This window comes from Lipomyces oligophaga (assembly GCF_038497815.1).
Source record: "Lipomyces oligophaga strain CBS 7107 unplaced genomic scaffold V1516scaffold_11, whole genome shotgun sequence".
In the NCBI taxonomy this organism is placed as follows: domain Eukaryota; kingdom Fungi; phylum Ascomycota; class Lipomycetes; order Lipomycetales; family Lipomycetaceae; genus Lipomyces; species [Lipomyces] oligophaga.
Genome location: NW_027117795.1, coordinates 84,640 through 103,844, shown reverse-complemented (window position 1 = coordinate 103,844; position 19,205 = coordinate 84,640). Strand labels below are relative to the sequence as shown.

At 44.8% G+C, this 19,205-nt stretch overlaps 9 protein-coding genes across 9 annotated transcripts; 6 read left to right on the top strand and 3 right to left on the bottom strand.

Annotated features, from left to right (window-relative positions):
* The first annotated feature begins 71 nt into the window (after positions 1-71).
* V1516DRAFT_682201 (uncharacterized protein) lies at positions 72-2,429 on the top strand. The gene has a single exon (XM_066923365.1). It carries the CDS (start codon positions 383-385, stop codon positions 2,117-2,119), a length of 1,737 nt encoding a protein of 578 aa, XP_066774869.1. The 5' UTR covers positions 72-382; the 3' UTR covers positions 2,120-2,429.
* V1516DRAFT_682200 (uncharacterized protein) lies at positions 2,428-4,644 on the bottom strand. Its single transcript, XM_066923364.1, has 3 exons — positions 4,352-4,644; positions 3,844-4,287; positions 2,428-3,782 (listed from the first exon to the last, which is right to left on the bottom strand). Exons 1-3 carry the CDS (start codon positions 4,352-4,354, stop codon positions 2,628-2,630), a joined length of 1,602 nt encoding a protein of 533 aa, XP_066774868.1. The 5' UTR covers positions 4,355-4,644; the 3' UTR covers positions 2,428-2,627.
* A 387-nt stretch (positions 4,645-5,031) lies between these two features.
* V1516DRAFT_687995 (uncharacterized protein) lies at positions 5,032-6,795 on the top strand (the record flags this gene model as incomplete). The annotated part of the gene is made up of 3 exons (XM_066923768.1): positions 5,032-6,084; positions 6,179-6,635; positions 6,683-6,795. The coding sequence occupies 3 exons, from the start codon at positions 5,032-5,034 to the stop codon at positions 6,793-6,795; spliced, it is 1,623 nt and encodes a 540-aa protein (XP_066774867.1).
* A 103-nt stretch (positions 6,796-6,898) lies between these two features.
* Positions 6,899-8,913, bottom strand: V1516DRAFT_657044 (uncharacterized protein). The gene is made up of 2 exons (XM_066920355.1): positions 8,614-8,913; positions 6,899-8,544 (listed from the first exon to the last, which is right to left on the bottom strand). The coding sequence occupies exons 1-2, from the start codon at positions 8,841-8,843 to the stop codon at positions 7,017-7,019; spliced, it is 1,758 nt and encodes a 585-aa protein (XP_066774866.1). The 5' UTR covers positions 8,844-8,913; the 3' UTR covers positions 6,899-7,016.
* A 1,278-nt stretch (positions 8,914-10,191) lies between these two features.
* On the top strand, positions 10,192-11,358 carry V1516DRAFT_614383 (uncharacterized protein; the record flags this gene model as incomplete). Its single annotated transcript, XM_066919329.1, has 1 exon — positions 10,192-11,358. A coding segment is annotated over one exon (1,167 nt), but the record flags the coding sequence as incomplete, so codon positions are not given.
* An 823-nt stretch (positions 11,359-12,181) lies between these two features.
* Positions 12,182-12,652, top strand: V1516DRAFT_687992 (uncharacterized protein; the record flags this gene model as incomplete). The annotated part of the gene is made up of 1 exon (XM_066923767.1): positions 12,182-12,652. The coding sequence occupies one exon, from the start codon at positions 12,182-12,184 to the stop codon at positions 12,650-12,652; it is 471 nt and encodes a 156-aa protein (XP_066774864.1).
* A 481-nt stretch (positions 12,653-13,133) lies between these two features.
* V1516DRAFT_682190 (TLD-domain-containing protein) lies at positions 13,134-15,605 on the top strand. The gene is made up of 3 exons (XM_066923363.1): positions 13,134-13,430; positions 13,493-13,554; positions 13,623-15,605. The coding sequence occupies exons 1-3, from the start codon at positions 13,311-13,313 to the stop codon at positions 15,529-15,531; spliced, it is 2,091 nt and encodes a 696-aa protein (XP_066774863.1). The 5' UTR covers positions 13,134-13,310; the 3' UTR covers positions 15,532-15,605.
* On the bottom strand, positions 15,534-17,082 carry V1516DRAFT_682187 (uncharacterized protein). Its single transcript, XM_066923362.1, has one exon. The coding sequence runs from the start codon at positions 16,795-16,797 to the stop codon at positions 15,613-15,615; it is 1,185 nt and encodes a 394-aa protein (XP_066774862.1). The 5' UTR covers positions 16,798-17,082; the 3' UTR covers positions 15,534-15,612.
* On the top strand, positions 17,001-18,785 carry V1516DRAFT_643696 (tyrosyl-tRNA synthetase). The gene is made up of 5 exons (XM_066920138.1): positions 17,001-17,230; positions 17,274-17,427; positions 17,472-17,864; positions 17,915-18,476; positions 18,527-18,785. Exons 1-5 carry the CDS (start codon positions 17,055-17,057, stop codon positions 18,694-18,696), a joined length of 1,455 nt encoding a protein of 484 aa, XP_066774861.1. The 5' UTR covers positions 17,001-17,054; the 3' UTR covers positions 18,697-18,785.
* The last annotated feature ends 420 nt before the right edge of the window (positions 18,786-19,205 follow it).

Below are 19,205 nucleotides of genomic sequence, written 5' to 3'. Positions count from 1 at the left end.
GCGGGCTGCTCAGATTTCTCTTTAAAGCCCTCGATTTCTTCCTTGTGGGTTTTTGCTACATGAAAGTACATAGTTCGGTTAATACACAGATCCGCCGACTTGGTGTTTGTCCAATTTACTTCGTCGTGTCTGAAACTGAACTGAATTTTGTGAATGGAACGCTCTGTCGAATAACAGTGTTTCAGAACATATCCATTGTCGTTTGGCTGCATCGTTTCTTTGTTCTGCCCACTCGTTCGTTGTACTACGCAACCCGATTTGGTGTGCTCGTTTTGGCCCATTACTCGTTGCCTGCAGCTGAAATTTTCGTATCTTTTTAGATACCAATTTTTGTCACATTTCATAGTTCTTCTATATTTTTCTTGTTATAGCATATTCATCTATGGCTGCCACTGTTGATCACTCAAGCTCTCTGTGGAATCCCTCATTTCTGCGCAGGAACTCCTCCAGCCAGGTCACTTCCTCCCAACCGACCCCAACCACTCCGCCTGCGGCGATTCCTTCAGCCCAGCACTCCACAGGTCCACCTACGCGGCGCTCCTCATGGATCTCTGGTCTTCACAGACATTCTACAAGCAACAGTGTCGAACCTATTCCCGAACATTTCCCAAAAGACGCTTCTGCTCCAACTACAGATTCTCGTCGCCCTCCTGAGCGACAGATATCCCGATCTCGAAGCTCGCGATCCAATTCTCTATCGCCTGAGAGAAACCCCACAGATAGTCTTCCTACACTCACACCTACGCGCTCTCTCGATGCTCCTGGTTTGCATGCCACCCAATCTCCTGCTTCAGGTTTTTTTTCTTCTGCTTTTCGTCGATTTTCTACCTCAAAGTCCAGCACTTCCAATGGTTCGTCAGGATCAGGAGCTACTGCTCCCCGCCGGATAGTCTATAATCACACAACTGATAGACCTTTGTGTCCGCTTCAAGAGCTAAGTTGCTGCAAGATGAAGCGTGTCGCCTTTCGCGTGGATGAGATTGATGATGAAATTTTAGCTAAAGAGCCGCTATATCTTCAAATACGTCGGTTGTTGAAGGCAAGAGAGGCTAGTCTTAAGGAGAAGGCTCTTATTAGGCCCCAACACGATCGATGCTATACCGAGATTGATCAACATGCAGCCATTGCTGGTCTTGATGGATTCTCCGCGCCTCGTGTTTACAAACAGTCAAAGCCGAAGCAGCATCGTCCAAACAAGCGGGCCTCACCCGCTGCCAAAGCAAATTACCTTCTAGAGCAGCCAACTCCTGCTCTTCCAGATATGCTTCACTTTCGTACCCGAGGATTGCGCGGGCGAAGTAACAGTGTTTGCGTTGCGGCTCTTCAAGAGACTGGCCAGCCGAATCCTCCTGAACTACCACAACTGAAGGCTACGAAGGCTGCAGCCTTGTCTGAAAGTAAGCCGAGCACTGGAGACAACTTTACGATTCATCGGCGTACGTCAGAGCCGTCATTAGTGCATATTCCTCATCGGAAGCATGCGCAGTCATCTTCTGATTCGGGCTCGACTAAATCTCATGCTTCAGCGTCATCACCCACCGACACAGATAGTATTGCTGAGTCGCATAAAGAAAAGTCCGATGACGACCTTGCAAAAGTGTATGCTCGCTGCTGTAAGCTACGCGAAGTCGAACCTGACAAGTTTTATTCAGACCAGTTTTCGGGTAAATTCTCTCTTGATACATTTTACTTGTCTGCGATCTCGAGCAGTGCTCATTCAATTGCGGGTGATTTATCGCCTACTCAAGCGGAAGCATTGGCCGATTTTTTTGCATTCGTTCCAGTATCACGATTTGTTGTCGGGCCTATATGCGTATCAGACGATACTCTTCGAGGAATTGTATCGTCACTTTGCAGCTGCAAACACCTGGCAACGCTTGATTTAACTTCGACCAAACTTCAGTCGTTTGGCTGGAAATACATTTGCTACATCGTAGCTATGTCTCCTACCTTGGACGAGATCAACTTTTCAGGTATGCACCGCAAGACTTTTGAATGGAATCTTCTTTTACGGTCAGCGGACACGCGCACACGACCGATCAATTTTATTCTAAATGGTACCGATGCCTCAGAGTCTGTTTTATTGAAACTCCAGGCCAAGGCAGCCAAAGCTTCATAACGGAGCCTTGTACTTGATTTTATTTTTATTTACTTTTTGGAAGGGGCGATTCGGTTTTTGCTTGTTTTTTGATTACTCTTTGGCACATAGAAGGGGGATTGCTTGAGGTGTAGATGGGTGGGATATGTATTAACGCGGTAGACGACTGTATACGATTATTTTAATAAAAGTTCTTCTTGTCTATAAAGCCTGCAGCGGCAATGAATCAAATATAATATGAACGTTTCAATTTTTGAATGTAAGTTTCAAGACACACAAATAAACGGTATTAGCAAAAATTTTACGTTTGGCAATGCAAAGTAGTCTGTGGTAAGTACAATTCAATTACTTTTATTGATAACTGTAAGAATCTACTTCGTAATTTAAACAGATTTTTTATAAAATATAACATGGAAGCAAGAGCATATCAACTATAACAAGCAGAAATTCAAAGCATTTATAGAATCATAAACAAAATGAAATAAGATGAAATACAAAAATGAGACGAAGTTGTCAGAAATATATATATCTAGACGATTAGGAATTTTTCGGTTTCAACTTTAATCTCTTTTTCAAAAGGAACCGATTCTCCAGATTCGACGGCAGTGATATCAGCGACATCTATAGCTGCGAAAGGCGTGGACTTACGGAAAGAGACCGTCATCGGGAAAAAATCATTTTCTTCATCTGCTTCGGCAGTAAAATCAAAGGAACCAGAACCGGTATCCGCTTCGGCAGAGATAGATGAGATGCGCCAGTGAATAACGTCGCCGTCATGGTCATAATTTTCACCATCAGAGTTTACTTCCGCAACTTCACTAGAAACTGGAATACTAACAACAACATCATCTAGGACTGCAGTCTCGTCTTGCAATTCGTACTCAAGAGTGACTTGGTACATGTTTGCACCTGCAGGCGAAAGCCATACAGTGAAACCAATGGGTGACAATGCAGACGCTGAGTCCCCAGAGCCTGCCAAACGCCACCGTAAGACTCCAAGGGGATTATTATTGGCAGGGAATCCACGTGAGGAATCTTTGAGCCCAATCTCCTTCGCTGAAGTGAACAGGGCTTTGTCCACGTTTGGATGTGTCTTAAACGCGCTAGCCGGCGTGGATCCGGATAAGTCAATTGCAAGTCTAATCCGAGCCACAGATGGATCCGCAATCCGTAATTGTAAATCTCCCTTCACTTCAATGCTCTGTACAGTTCCATCCCGAGCAATCTGGCCACTGACAGCTTCAACTATACTCACGATAATACCATCATTGTCCGCATAAGGGGAAGGTGCAGCAGCAGCAGCTGCTGCTGCTGCAGAGACTGCAGTCCTCGCAACCGGAACACTAACATCGGGTTCAGGAAGCGGTGCATCTTCGTCGATGCCGATATCTGCGCGAACATGCTCATACATATCTGTCGCTTTCGATTTCTTGCCGAGCTGCATACCCTTTCCTCGAGCAACCGACGGTCTGGAAGAATTCGCCATCTGATTGCGGAATTCATCATAAGAAGATTCAGCCTGCACAGCTGCTTGAGCAGCAGCTGTATACTCGTTTGACGACGCATACGAGGGAGCACGATTGGCAAACGACGGCATACCTCCACGCTTAGCCGCTTCTCGTCGCTGCATATCGAATTGCTTTGCACGTCGTTTGCGCTCCTCGTTGGCTTCCAGCTCTTTGTTCTATAAATTGTCAATTAGTAATGAAAACTAAAAAATAACACCGCTAGATTGAACCACTTACGCGAGCAATAATTTCTTGGATCTTCTCTTCATGACTGTCCATTTCCAAGTTGGTCCGAATTTGCGACAACGTAAGATTTTCACGGTATCCAAGCTCGATGATTTCATCAAACGCACTCAAGAGCTCAAAAGCATTATTGAGGATTTCCCGCTCATCTGCCGATTTGCAGATCGTGGTAACGACTTGTGCGAAAAGATGTAAAGTGTCAATATCGTGTAAAATGTTCGACTGCTTATTGGTGATCAAAACCATATATAGCTCTTCAAGCGGTTGGTAGACATATCGCACATTTTCATCCTCGGCAGTTGTATGCTGGGTGTTCTTTGATGTTAGCTTAGGAAATGCAGCCAGTAGTGCTTCAATTCTGGATTTAGGCATGTCGCGGAACTGGCGCGACAATACAGCCTTTCCACTTCGAGTGCACACAGATGCCGCAAGAACGACCTATAAAAACATGTCAGCAATCACTGAATCTTATTTGATCTCTTCCACATTTGTTGACACCGACCATTCTGATATCGATTTCTGATGATGTGTTCTCTGCGAACGACGACCGGAATCAAAGCGGCCTACACACAATTGGATACAGTACGAACTTGATAAACTGAGCTTCTCTAAATTTGAGTCTAAACAAGTGAGATACTAGCACAAGCTCTATTGATACTTTTTTCCAGCCGAGCAATCGATTTTGTCGCACAATCTGTTTTTGATGTTCCTCTTCAGTTGAAGCTACGCTGTCTGCACAGGAGTTTCCCACTCAGATTCCTGTGCGCGCGCGCGGTTGCATCAAACACGAGACCCTTCATTTACGGGTTTAAACTGCCTTCCTGTTTGAGATGGTCCAACCGGGTTACGTAACTGTAGAACAACTTGCGATGGTTATGCTGGGAGGGAGATGGAGATCTTGAGTAATGATGCGCTCTTCAAATCTGGGTGAGAAGAATTTAAGATTCACACGATTTTCGGAATAGAATTCGTAATAAATACACGAATAAGTTGATTTGGCCGTGTGAAAGCAAAGACGTAAATTGCTTGGTTTCCCTTTATTCCATTTACGGTCGTTAGACGCCTATTACATACCAGCCCCTACGGAACACCACATAGCCACTACTAACATTACAGATCTCTCAAATACTAATCTTTTATATAGGAAACGACATCACCTGTTAGCTTATTAATCCGAATATCATGGAATCTCTCTCGGCTGCTCATCTAGCTTCTGGCGTGATCCACGACTCTCCGCTTGCTCACCTGTCCGATATTGAAATGCTTGCTGATGAGGAAGAGGGCGACGAGATGCTGGTTGACGACGAATCAGCCCTCCATTCCGCAAATGCTCTGGATTCTGCAGACTCTCCAATTGATCTGCAAATGAGCGATAATGATGAACTGGAACGCGAATCTTCTGCCGTTGGAGACGATGATATGCAAGAAGCTGCGAGTTTGGGTGACGATACTGATCTTGATGTTTCAGAGCATATAGAAGAAGTCGTCGAAGTCGTCGAAGACGTCGAAGAAGCTGTCGAGGAGACGGCAATAATTGAAACTTCAAGTGTGGATCAGATTGCAGTTTCGGTCGATCAGAAATCTAATAGTGCAATGCCAGAAACTAATCAACCTGAGAGTATTTCTCCTACCGTTGAGGGCCCTATAGATTTAGTCGCAAGGGCAGAAGAAGGGGCAAATTTGGAAGAAAGACAGGAAAGAGAATCTGAAGTTGTCTCTGAAATTGAAAATCCCACAGATACCGAACATACTGAAACTGTAGTCGTGGAAACTACAGAGGAAGTGAGACCACCAGCTGGTCCCGATGGTTCAGAATCAGCTTCTCCTGTTGTTGAACTAATATATAAATTCGAACCTAATGAATTCAACGATGATCCTGCAGGGGAGGAGAAACCCATAAGTGGGGAAGATATTCTGGATCATGACGCTAACAAAGAAGACACCGAAAAACAGCATGACGGTCCACAATCGACTCTTCGAAATTTATACCCAGACATTAGCGTCCTTTTAAAAGACGACGATTCTGTTTATATATTATGTCCATCGGACCATTCTGAGCAAGCTATTGCCGAGTATCAAGCCCACCAGCTTTTAGACTCGTACGAGATATTATCAGAACCAATGACTTTTTTGTTCGATTTGCTGCGGAATACCTTTTTTTCGGGAGCGAACGAGCAGGACCAGAGCGGTGAATTAGTGCTAGCAATTCCTCAGCTTGCAATTCAGGTTGCTGAGGTAAGTGCTAATCTGAGAACGTTCGATTATTGTACTGATCTTGAATCAGGATAACGTATATTGCCAAGAAGTAACAATGTGTGATCTCGTACAGTTATATGTTGGATTATTAGAGAATGATAAAGCTGAGATGGCAAAGACTGAGCCGTTGATGGTAGAGCTGTCAGTTCAGAGGCGATTCATTTCGCGATATAATCATATTTCTAAAATGATTGGGAATGGTCAGGGATTACAAAATCTATATGATGAGCTGGATGTCAATGATCTGGAGAGCTCAACGCTCGATCCTGATGAAGTAAAAGTTATTGAGGATATTAAGGATGAAGCGGAAGAGGTCTCGGCACGCTCAGAAATTGATCAAGCGAATGAATCAAGTTTGGTCTCAGTGAAAATTGTTGAACCTGAACAAGAGGTTGAACCACCTGAAGATAGCCTGCCTACTGAACAGGCGAGTGACAACGTTGAAGAATTGGACGAAGAAGAACCCGCTGAGCTAGTTGGAATCGAGGAAAACCACAAGCGGCCACTTGAGATGGAAGAGGCCGAAGAGAGTAAGTGAAGTAGATGGATAAGGTACAGAATAGGTCTAATTCAATAGTTGAAGTAAAGAGAGTGCGATCCGAGTCAGCTGGTTCAACAGGGCTAGAGCCAACTAGACCTCAAGAGTCTTCGGACTTCTCGGCAAGAGATAATCTTGAATTGGAGAGTTGACACTTGAACTTAGCCCGGTTATATTATTGCAATATATTGGAGGAGAGTTAATCTGTTCTAATTCTGGTTGATATTCAGGTAACAAACTAAATTGTAAGATAAATGTGGAAGGATTGTAAGAATATGTATTGCTAGGACGGATGTAGAAATAATGGATATTCTTTTATAGACACGTTAACACCAGAATTGGCAAATAATAGAAAAACCAAAATTTTCGGAATCTAGAGAAGGGGATGAGAAGAAGATATACTTTGATTATCCTCTTGATCAGCTAGAGGCACGTTGAGATGATCACCAGAAAGATTTGAGGAGTGATCTAGAATATCGGACTGTAAGGATACCGCGTCTGTATCATAACTTATGGAAGAAGAAACTAGGGCCAGCGAGGAGCCATTATCTGATGAAAAAACATGGGATAGCTCGGTATTTGCAGAATTTGAGTCCAGAAATTGTTTGGGAGGAGACGGCGAAGACGATCGAGAGAACGGTGAAAGAGAGGGCGATAGGGAAGATGCGCGGGGAACCGGTATATGAGCAGAGGATTTCCAAGGTGCGACATGGTTAATCCATATCAAATCGATTTCCTCTAAAGTTTTTCCCTTAGTTTCCGGAAATGCAAAGTATACATGCGCGGTCATGGCAATGCAAAAGAAGGCAAATATGAGATAAGTCAAGTACTGGATGCGCTTGAAGCCCAAGGGAACGAAAAAAGCAAGAATACAGTTTGATGCCCAATTGACGGCAGCACAAAGACCGTTTGCGGTAGCACGTTGCTTGAGAGGGAAAATCTCTGAGACGTAGATCCAAGTCGCGGGACCCCAAGTAGGCGCGAACGCAGCGACAAAGAGGTAGTTGAAGGCGATGATTGCCTTTGCAGCAGCGCGATCCGGCACGACCCATTTGATTTCCGTGTTGCCATTCAAAGAATCGACATAATGGCCGTAATGGCCCATGATAATAGTCACGAGAAAGAGACAAATTGCCATGAGGACGGAGCCAATGAGGAACAGTGGTCGCCGACCCCAATTATCGATGAAGAGCAGCGCAGGGAAGGTCATAACGACGTTGATCAGATATTGGATGAGAGAGGCGATCAGGTCCGACTGTTCGTCGTAGCCGGCCATAGCAAAGGTATAGACAACATAGTACATCATGACGTTGATTCCGGTCACTTGCTGCCAGAACTGCGCCATGCATCCCACAATCGTTCTGCGTCTCGAGTCTGGCGCAAACAGGTCGGCAAGTGACACTTTCTTCGATAAGCGGTCAATTCGCACAACTTCACGGATGTCGTCCATGTCTAGAAGAACCTCAGGATGGGCAAGGTCGCGCGAACCATGAATATGGGCGATGATCGAGTGAGCTTCATCCCATCGGTCGCGAGTTGCCAGCCAGCGAGGAGACTCGGGAAAGAACAGTAGCGCACCGAAAAGAACTGCTCCGGGAATAATCTGGAGACCCCATGCAATTCGAAATGATTTGTTGCCAGACAGAAACGAGCATGCATAGCCTATAAAAAACATGATGAGCACACCCCAGGTAATAGCCCACTGGAATGTGCCTACAAGCCTGCCGCGGATCTTCTTGGGCGACAGCTCGGCAATGTATACGGGCACCTGCGACGAACAAATGCCAATGGCTATACCGCCTATGAAACGGCCGATGATGAGCTGGGCAGTGCTGACCACGGTCGTCTGGATAATTGCGCCGAGGATCCAGATAGCGGCGCCAGACTGGATCGCGTATTTCCTAGCATGTCAAGTTAATATAACAATATACACCAAAATCGGTTGGGGAAAAAAGCAGAATGCTTCCTACCGTCCCAAATGGTCGGACAGTCGACCTGATATCAGAGACCCGAAAAAAGACCCAGCAGCCATGGCCGATGTGATGGCACCCTGAACGACATCTGAAGGGTAATTGAAGAAGGCGCGATAGGTCTGGTTATTGACGAACGCGGCGACGGACGAGACGTCAAAACCAAATAGCATTCCGCCAATTGTGGCTGCCGCAGACACTACGTACGGATTGTATGCTTTCGGGCTCATTTTGAGAGTTGCTTTCGCCAATTGCAGAAAATCGACCTGCAGCCGTATAACATGAACAATAGCAGCTCCCGACAGACAAGGCGAGAACGATTCGCACTGCGGAGGTCTTTGGGACCTTTGATAGCAGCTTACACTCCTTTGGGACAACGGCATTTGTGTGATTACATCATACATTACAAATACATTAATAAGATATTATATAATAGGACCCGCACCGCAGCCGACTTCGATAGTGCAGCACATTGCAGCATAGCGCATCTGAGTGCAGCTCAGGGTCTTCAGAATTCGGTTACTACAGAATGCAGCTGCTTCGGGCAGTTTCGGGTTTGACGATTACATAATACTCCTTTTGTGGGATTTGATAATGCGAAATATATTCTATTATTAAATTGGATTCTGTTTGAGGGAATATGCGAGAGATATAGCGTGTACAATTAGGGCGAAGTTGCATCGAGCTCGTGGGGGCGATTACGTAAAATCGGTAGCTATCTGTACAATGTAGCCATGTCATTCCACTGTCACAGCACTAGCAACCAAATCCAAATCCAGCATAATTCATTGTTTAAATACTCGGGAAACAAGAATCAAGAGCACGGCAGAACTTGCAATAAGAATCCCTAGCGTTATTGAACCCACGAACCGCTGAACAGCGAGAAGAACCCTGAACCCGGACGGGCGCGGTGCCGTTGAGGTTTTGCTGCAGCATCCAGTGGCGGCTTCGGTCGAAATTTTATTTAAAATAGACGATTTGCTCTGGAGTTGCTCGATCGGCAAGATTCCTTAAACTTGTTCAGCACAACCTACGCGTCGTTCACGACAATATAGAGCTCATTGGGCTGCTTTTTACGCAATATTTTCACTCTTTTCAGACCATTCGTTCCTCTTTAACACATTTGATTGAATGCCATCCCCCCAGCCCCCGTCTTCTCCTAACCTCTCTGATCCCATGCAGCGTACTCAAGCAACCTTCCACCATGTCCTGGCCTCCGCGGGTGTCCGTCGCGGTCCACGGGCTATTCTACGCGTTGCCCTTCCTATTCTTGTCATTATCATTCTCATTACTGTTTTCACTGCTCCAACTGGCTACTCGAATCAGCCTGTTCAGGACCTGGTCGTCCGACCTAACTCGCAACAGCTGCAGCAACGTCCCAAACAGTCCCTTCCGGGTTCGCTGCTCTCCTCGCCGGTTCAGGAGTCAACACCCAAGCAGTACTCGTCCAATGACGTTCAGCAGGATGAGCAGATAACGCCGACTGTCCAGGATCTCCAGTTGCCGATCGCTCATGTCGACGACGAGAACGACGTCGAGACCGATGACGAGACTATTGACCAGCTCGACGCGCCTGCCCCCGTTGCTGCAGCTGTCCCTACTCCTGTCGCTGTCGTTCCTGCCGAGCCTAAGCGCGTCTATCTTTTCAACACACCTCGCTACCATTATGAGGTTATGCTTCCCCTGCTCTCGCTCTTCACCGGTCTCGAAAATGTGAACGTCGAGCTTTTTTGTGGAAGAAATGGCTGGCAGCGGTTTGGCGTACGCCCGCTAATGGATTACTACGCCAACGACAACTTGCAATTGACCGAGTGCTACAATAATGACTGCAAGGCACTCAGACAAAGAGTTAAAGAGCCCTACTTTTCTCCGCCTGAAGTTATCTACCTCACTACTTGCCCTGAAGACATGGATGTTCTTGATGACTTGCTGTTATGGTTCCTCGCAGGCGGAACTCATGTCATCTGCACTGTTCATGAGTCCCAGAAGTGGAATCTCAACGTCCCTGCGCATGAAGAACTCTCACCATATCAGAAACAAATCAATTTTATGATTCCTTGGATCAAACGCGGTCAATGGCATCTTGCTACCCTGTCCGAGCATGTCCAGAAGTACGTCCACAACAACTTCCCCACATATTTCCAGACTGGGTCCGAGGTCGAGTACAATCCTTTGTTGTTTTACCCAACTTCTAGACCTACTTTTAAGTCTGACATTTCAATCCGTCAGGATCCTGCTTTCGTCGCCATTGTCGGCAAGCTTGAGCCCTGGCGTCGTAACTACGATGCCATTTTCAAGCAGTACATCGAATTTAATCCCCCACTCGCTCTGGAGCTAATCGGTAACGCCGGTCTTGTCCTTCCTAAGGTTCCAGCCTCAATCAAAGACAATGTGACATTTGTGAGTGGACTGGAGTTCCCAGAGTATTTCCAGGAAATTGCTGAGGCCGTTGCCATCGTACCCTCATTTGCAAATGACTTTTACATCCATTCGCAGGCCTCGTCTTCTATCGCCACTTCGGTTACTGTTGGCACACCTCCACTGCTCACACAGGAAATGCTCGACGCCTATGCGTATGTTCCAGAGAACGCAGCTTGGATCCAACTCGATAACGAGACTGAGGTCGAAGCCGTTGCGCGCATCGCCGATCTTGGGCCTGCGGTCTGGAAAGAGCATAAGCAATCAATGCAGACCGTTCGAGGAGAGCTGATCCAGCGAAACCTGGCTCTTTTCCAATCATTCATGAACGACCTACCTGCGATCCCAGTCAAGAAGCGGCCCGCGGGTGAGATCGTCACAACCAAACCAACTACTACTTCCACAACTTCCAAAAAGACAACTACAGCTAAGTCGACCACGACAGCCAATACGAAGAAAGTTTCTTCCGGTGGATCTTCTACAAACTCTGGAGGTACAAATACAAACACTGGAAATACTGCTGCAAAGCTCCTTGTGCCCAATGAGGCAGATCAAGCGAAATCGGTTACCGAGCCAAAAGTTGCGGATGCTGCTCCTGCAGTTCCAGTAGTTAACATAGGCTCTGAGTCTGCAAATGCTGGGCTCTAATTTAAATCAAACGTCTTAATATGTGCATAGATGGTGTCAACTTTTATTTTCATTTGATTTTTGGACGCATTTGCGCTTGTCGGACTGGATTTAGATGTTGAAGTATTTTGATAATTTTGTATTGTATTGTATTGTTTGAATTGTATTTCCTCGTGTTTGTTACAGCCTGTCGCTTGAATGTATTAATACTTTTTCACTTCTCGTCCGCATGGCTCGTATTATTTTGTAAGTCTTTTGGCTACGTTTGATTGACTTATAAACTAACTTATCCATCAGTCTTGGAATAGTATGCAAGTTACTGATAGCGGTTTATCTATACCAACTCCCGCCTCGTGGAGTGGTGAGATGTGCGGGGCAGGTCATGTTGTCTATGACGGCTCCCCCGCACAGTACTGTGAAGAAGCCTCGGGCGAGCTGGAGACTTCAACTATTTATTCTATTCCCTACACTTTTTTTTCATCTTCTTCTTTCCCTCTTCATTTGAATATTCTGCGATTCGATCATGGCTCGGCTAATCTGGGCGAGGTTTCTACGGTATCTGATTTTGACTGGACTGGCTTGTTTGCTAATTCTGTTTTTGCGACCTGCAGTTCCCTCGGTCAACGAATTTTATTCAAAATCCAATGGCTTTCTCCCATTCGACTATGAACTCGAGATCGACGAGCATCTGGATAGCTTGGTTGCTTTGAGTCGGCCCCGCGCAAAATTAGCCGATCATGGAATCATTGAGGACGATGAGCATCGTGCTAAAGCAGCAGCCATCGATCGGGAAATTGAGCAGCACTTAATCTGGCACAATTCGCAGGAGACTCAGGAGCCAGTGGAATCGGAACTGAGGCAGAAGAATGCACACGACTCAATAAGTGATCATCGTGAGAGCGCAGAATATTTTCTAGAGAATTTCCACGATCTGCTAGATCAGGCCAGACTAGATTCGCACACTGTGGACAACTATATGGTCACACACCGTTGATCTGGGCTTTGATAGTTAGTGCATGTGTTCCTGATTATCCCACGTGATGGTCGAGGTGTGAAACGGTTGAGATAGAACATTGTTGCAAATAGAATCTAAATAATTCAAATGGGACATATTCAGAAGGGAGGATGCATGTGAATTGCGGGATGTATTTATATATGCTGGTAAATTTGCTAAGAGGTATTATTGTCTTCGAATTTATATGGTACAATGGACTGATATTTCGGTGATTCTGTAACTTTACATGGCTCTTTATCTTACCTTTTGATATTTTTGTTCTATTTATCTATTTGCAGTTCTCTTTCTGTATTATAATAATTTTTTTGTCTAATTAATGCATTTTCTGAAGAATTATGTAATCAATTACTAGTAGAGCCGGTGAGCAGATTTGCAATCACATGACCACTAAGCAGAAGTGTTTTGTACTGTTATCGCGATAGACGATTAGCGGTCGAGATTATCAGGATAGGGCCGCCGACGTCACTTTTACGATTCAGCGAGAGAGGACGGACACAAAGAAGAACTAATTCCGCAGATCTGTACAATTTTAATATTCACATTGTACTTAGAATAGCATCAGGAGACAGACTGATTGTAGTGCGAAGGAATAGGTGAATTATCAGTCTGAAGCTCTGTCAATAATACAAGAATCATCATGGGAAATCTGAATAGTTCAGAAAGCGGACTCACGCGTGTTTCGCAGAAAGAGATTTCCAGTCGGTTTGCATTGAAATGCGGGCAGCAGTTCTCTGGAATCGAAATTTGGGCATTCAAGGTATACTATGATATTGTGGGAGAGCATCGATATGGAAGGTGAGCTGACTTTTCGAAATTTAGGACGTGTTTCGGCGCCATGCTAAAGTGCACGACCAGAACTATTATTGGACCGCCGAGGAATTGTAAGTTAATTTATTATTATATGTTTTATTGGTTTCAAATTATTATTCTCCAGGACTGACCCACTAAGCGCAAAATTTCTCGATATCCCAGATTCGATGGCCGAATCTGTTGACATTCTCTATTCAATGGTGTATTATCTGTGCTTATTCCCATTTTTACGGGCTCGCAAGACTCCGCTTGCATTTGCATATTCCGCACCAACACCGGTGACGTTTGAAAATATTCTTAAGGTAGTTGTTCTTTTTACGGGACGGTATAAAAACATTTTGACTGCGGACTACGATTTTTTGAAATTGCTGTTCTGCGCGGTCGCCAATTATGAACATGCTATGGCTCAGCATTCTGAGCTGAAAGAAAAAGTGGTGATCGATGAGGGTACATCGCCTGAAGCTTCATCCAGCTCAGGGAAGAATGATATCGAGAAGCTGAGTTTTTGGGATAAGAAGCGTCAACAGTTTGATGAACTGCTTAAGTCCGACAAAGAGAAGCAACCTGACGGAGCTGCTGATAGCGCTCCCAGTGAAGATTCGGATTCGGACGACGATGAAATGCTGAACGTTGAGCTAGATAACATAAAGTCCTGGTTCGAACTTGACCTGATCCGATCTTATGATGGCATAAACATTGACTCTCTTCGTATATCCCCAACAACGTTATATCATTTATTCACTCTGTTGCTTGCTGTAGCACCTCTACAGGCCTCTGAGCCGGTCAGTACCTACGAGGCACATTTTTCCGAGCCAATGCTATCTAAATATCACCGCATTGCTCGAGACATGACGCGATCATTCGCGCCGAACTGGCGTTCCAGTGATACCGTCGATGCGGAATATATAAAGACCAATGGTATTTCTTACACCCGATTTTACACAGTTGTGAAAACGGTCATGCCGTTTGCATTTGACAGTTTTGAGATTCTATTTGAACGATTTTTGTTCAATCGCAAGTTTGCTCCTGAAGGAGAAGCTGCGAAAACGGTATCGAAGGCATTCAACGAGGATGAGTTTCTGCCAGGATCACCTACCGATCATCCTTTCACCGCGCTTAATGAACACGAAGGGCTAGAGGAGCTTGAGGACGAAGATGTGAATATTGACGAGGTGCCTATCCATTTGCGACCCCGATTGCCTGAACCAAGTAAACTCATGGACGCCTCGACGATTGCGCAGCTAGCCACATTTATGAATATCAATTCGTTTCAACTATATGGTGGCTTGAAGAAGCTCTATGTAGGATCTGAGGCAGGGTTTAGCATGGGTTCGTTTGAGCAAAAAGTGTTCAAATGGAACGCACCCACAATTCTGTTGATTCGTGGATACATGCTATCTGCTTCGCCGCAAGGAGCGCGCGAACGATCATTTGCCGACCAATTGCCGCCGGTTAGATATGGCAATAGCAATCAGCAAGTTAAGCAACACAACGGGGAAGTTATTTTCGGTGCAGTCGTCAACACGGCTTGGAAAGCGTCCAACAAGAAGTGTTTTGGCGACGCATCCACCGCTTTATTCCAACTTGAGCCCATCCAAGATGTGTTTCGTTCCCGAACTTATAATGACAACTACGCTTATTTTTCGAAAACCCTCGGAATCGGATTTGGTAATCTACCGCCGAAACAGAATTCACATCAGAATAATGGTCTCCCACAATACTCTTTTGGAGACGTTTCGCTCACGCTCGAACCGTCGTTTGAGTTTGGTATTTTCCGAAATGTCGGTTCCGAAACTTTTCGGTCGTCTGAAATTAGACAGGCTACTTCCCCAGACTTTGAAGATAGATTTGCAATTACGGAAATGGAAGTCTGGGGAGTCGGGGCTGATGAAGTATTACGCGAACAAGCATCGCTTTGGGCTTGGGAGGAACGCGAGGCGCTTAGAAGAAAAAACGTGAATCTGTCTAAAGATGTAGAAGAAAGTCGAATGCTTTTGGAGATGGCAGGTATTGTTGGTGGTGGTGCTCGGTCTGGTGGTAGTATTTAGTATCATTTTGTATATAATTATTATTATCTAATTTTTAAATCTGTCTAGTTCCAATATGATGATTCTAATATGAGGGTATGATTATGTAAAAATGTTATATGTCCAAGATTTTGTAGAATCATTCCACACTCTTCTGACAATTTTCTTTTCTAGTCTGACTGGGCGAGACTGTCTGCAATCGTTTTCATCGACGACTACAATCGACTCAGAGCTGGAACCCCATTGAATTCCAAGGCCCAGCATTGCGGATGATCCCGAGAAGTCGAACTCACGAAATATTTCTGAATTCACCACAATCGGATCATCGAAGGCCGGGACAAGTTCACCCGGAACAAGATCTGAATCTTTCGGAGCTTCATACGGCTGAAGGCCAAGTTGAGGATAATCATAGGGCCGAATTATCGACATTCCAGTGACACTCACTACTTCAATTAATGGCATCCAACTGAACAAAGCTTTCAGAAACCGGTGCTCTAAATAAGGATGCGGCACACGAGGATTGTGGCTACAAACTTCAAGAAGATTGTCGACGTCAATATATCCAAATCGAAGTACTTTCAGGACTGGAAATATGGCCACATGGATCTGATGGATTGCCGAGTTTAGTAGTCGCCGGTTCATCCAGTCAGTGACTACTAGTCCTGCGCTTGCTTCCGAGACGGGCCAGGTGAAGTCAAGCTCTTGGAGATGGCGAAACCGGTAAGCCGGGTCGAACGAGGGGCTCACAAGCAGATCCAAAAAAAATCCAACGTCTCGCATATTCAACACATGTAATGCCCGCAGGTTTGTCAGCGAACCGGAATCAGAAAACAGTTGCGCTCGAGTCGACACGGATATACTAGCCTGATATCCCAGTATGCGAAAACTATTACCTATCCCGACTTCTGTGATATGAATACTACTAGCATCGACCGTGAATTCGTCGTTGTTCGGGTTGATACCAAATAAATGACACACTATATACTGCGCTAGATATGGGTTTATCTGAGGATGCCGCTTCAGTAAGACACTCGATATGCATCCCGGATGACTTCTGATTAAGGGAACTAAATCTTTCGGAGGAAATTCTTCCATACTAGTTTCGCTAAGATCAATGACTCGAAAAGCATCTTGACTGTTTTCAACATAATGTCTGATCACTTCATGCCACCGTCGACAAACCAGACTAAGAGTGCACACAGCTGGATAGTATATGTATGGAAGTATATGATGGAGCCAGATCTCCAGCGGCAGCTCAGTCAATCGTGACGAGCCCGGAGTATCCATAAACTATTTTAGCAACAAATTCTCGAAATATCGTGTCAAATTCGAGTCACAATCTTCAACTCATTTTCGAGCTGTCGTATCGTAGTTCAAGTATTGGATAAGATTTCCAGATTCCTTCATGCTCGTCTGCTGATGGGAGTTCCAAATATCGTACTATTGTCAAATGGGAATAGTCTAATTGATCCCAAGTCAAGGTGTATTTTGAAAAATAACGAATAGCGTTAAATATTATTACAAATTGTTTAATTCAGTTTGCCATGCGATTTCTTTTACTATACTCGAATACGTTCAGACCTCGAATTTCTGGACGTGTAAGATTTGCGTCTACGAATGCTCGACGATGGGTCAACGAAGTTGAGCATCAGGCTAGTTTGATAGACGGACCGCTTCTCGATAATTTAGTCGAGCGCGGACTACTAAAGGATTGTTCAAAGTACGATTTAAATTTATGAAAATTTTATGACTAACTCTGGCAGTGCTGAAAGTCTTGCGAAAGATCTCGAAGCTGGAAAGATTTTGACCATGTACTCTGGGGCAGATCCCACCGCTCAATCTTTACATATCGGAAATTTGCTACCGCTCATTACTATGCTACATTTCGGGATCCGTGGACATCGTATGATTGGCTTGGTATGCTAGTCATTAATGTTATCTGCATAGGACTAACAATCTAGATTGGGGGTGCAACCGTCATGCTCGGCGACCCGTCCGGGCGAACGACTGAGCGAGCCAAAATGCAAGAAGAAGCGCGATTGAAGAACGAGGCTAAAATTACTCGCCAGATGAAATCCATATTTGACAATGGAATTGCCTACGCGAATTCGAAAGGATATTCCTGCGAGCCGATAACTATGGTTAACAACAAGACCTGGTGGGCTCCTATGACATTTCTCGGATTTATGTATAATCTTGGTCCGATGTTTCGAGTAAATGAAATGATGAGACGAGAGAGTGTGCAGGAAAGAATGAAAAACGAGCATGGAATCGGGTTCAATGAGTTTACGTATCAGATCCTACAAGCATATGATTTTTACCATTTGTTTCAACACGAAAATTGTGTTTTACAGGTTAGCTGTGGTGTGGTTTGACAAACATGGTCGTCCTACTGATTGACTAGATTGGCGGAAGTGATCAATACGGAAATATCACAACTGGCATCGACCTGATTCGCAAAATTGTAGAAAAACCGACAGAAAGTGACTCCTCATTGTCCTATGGATTAACGACTCCTCTTTTAACCAGTAAATCCGGCGCCAAACTAGGCAAATCGGCTGGCAATTCTGTATGGCTAGATCCTGAAATGACTAGTCCGTTCTCACTTTATCAATATCTGTTAAACACCGCCGACGCCGATGTGGAAACGTATCTGAATGCGTTAACTCTGCTGACCAATAGTGAAATCAACGCAATCCTTCAAAGACATCAAGTAGCTCCTGAGCTTCGACTTGCTCAATCAGCCTTGGCCTTTGAACTCTGTGAGCTTGTTCACGGTCCTGGGACTGGTGTGAGAGCAGAGACGCAGACTAGAATTTTGTATTCGAAAGGTTCTGTTTCTGATCCTGCTAAAGAGATTATCGCGGCGTTTAAAGGTTCAGATATTTATAAATCAATTCCTAGAGCTATGTTTGAATCGACCGAAATGTTGGATTTGGTTGCCCAAATCGATACTCGAACTCGCAGTAAGAAATTCGCATGTCATAATCAAGAAAATTCTAACAAAGACTCTTAGAGGAACTACGAAGTGCCATAATTGCTGGAGCTGTCCGGATTGGTCGGGACCGAATCGAATGCCAAAATCCTCGACAATTATTAGATTCTAGCTTACTCCTAGACGATCAATTACTTCTAATTAGAATCGGGAAATCGACTACCTATGTCGTCGAGCTTTCGGATTCATAAAGCGGAGTGATGGGTATGTGTAAATTACTGTAGATACCTTGTAAATAAATTTTATATTTATCTTCTGTCAATATTCTATTATCATTAAGTCTGTATTTTGTAGGCTCTAGGAATGGCGTATCCGGCTCAGTATCAGGACGCGTCGCGGAGAACGCGTCGGAAACTCCCAACAAAGAGCTTAGTCCAAACATGCTCCTGAACTTCTATTTCACTTGGCTTCATTGCAAATCCTTTACACACAGATTCATCTACATTTGCCAATAGAAGAACTAGTTAGGAATTTAATATGCCTGCTGCTGCTCGTCGCTCGGCATCTAGCACTAGTGCGTCAAACGGAAAGAAGCAACAGACGTTGTTCGGTTTTCTCGGCAAACCAAACGCGTCTTTGAAACCAGCTGCAAATGACCAAATTGCAGTTGCTCTATCGAAAACTGAGGCAACTTCAAATGTCATTGAATCAAGGTTAGATAGCGATCCAGTGACACAGTCAGAATCAGATGCTGCGTCGG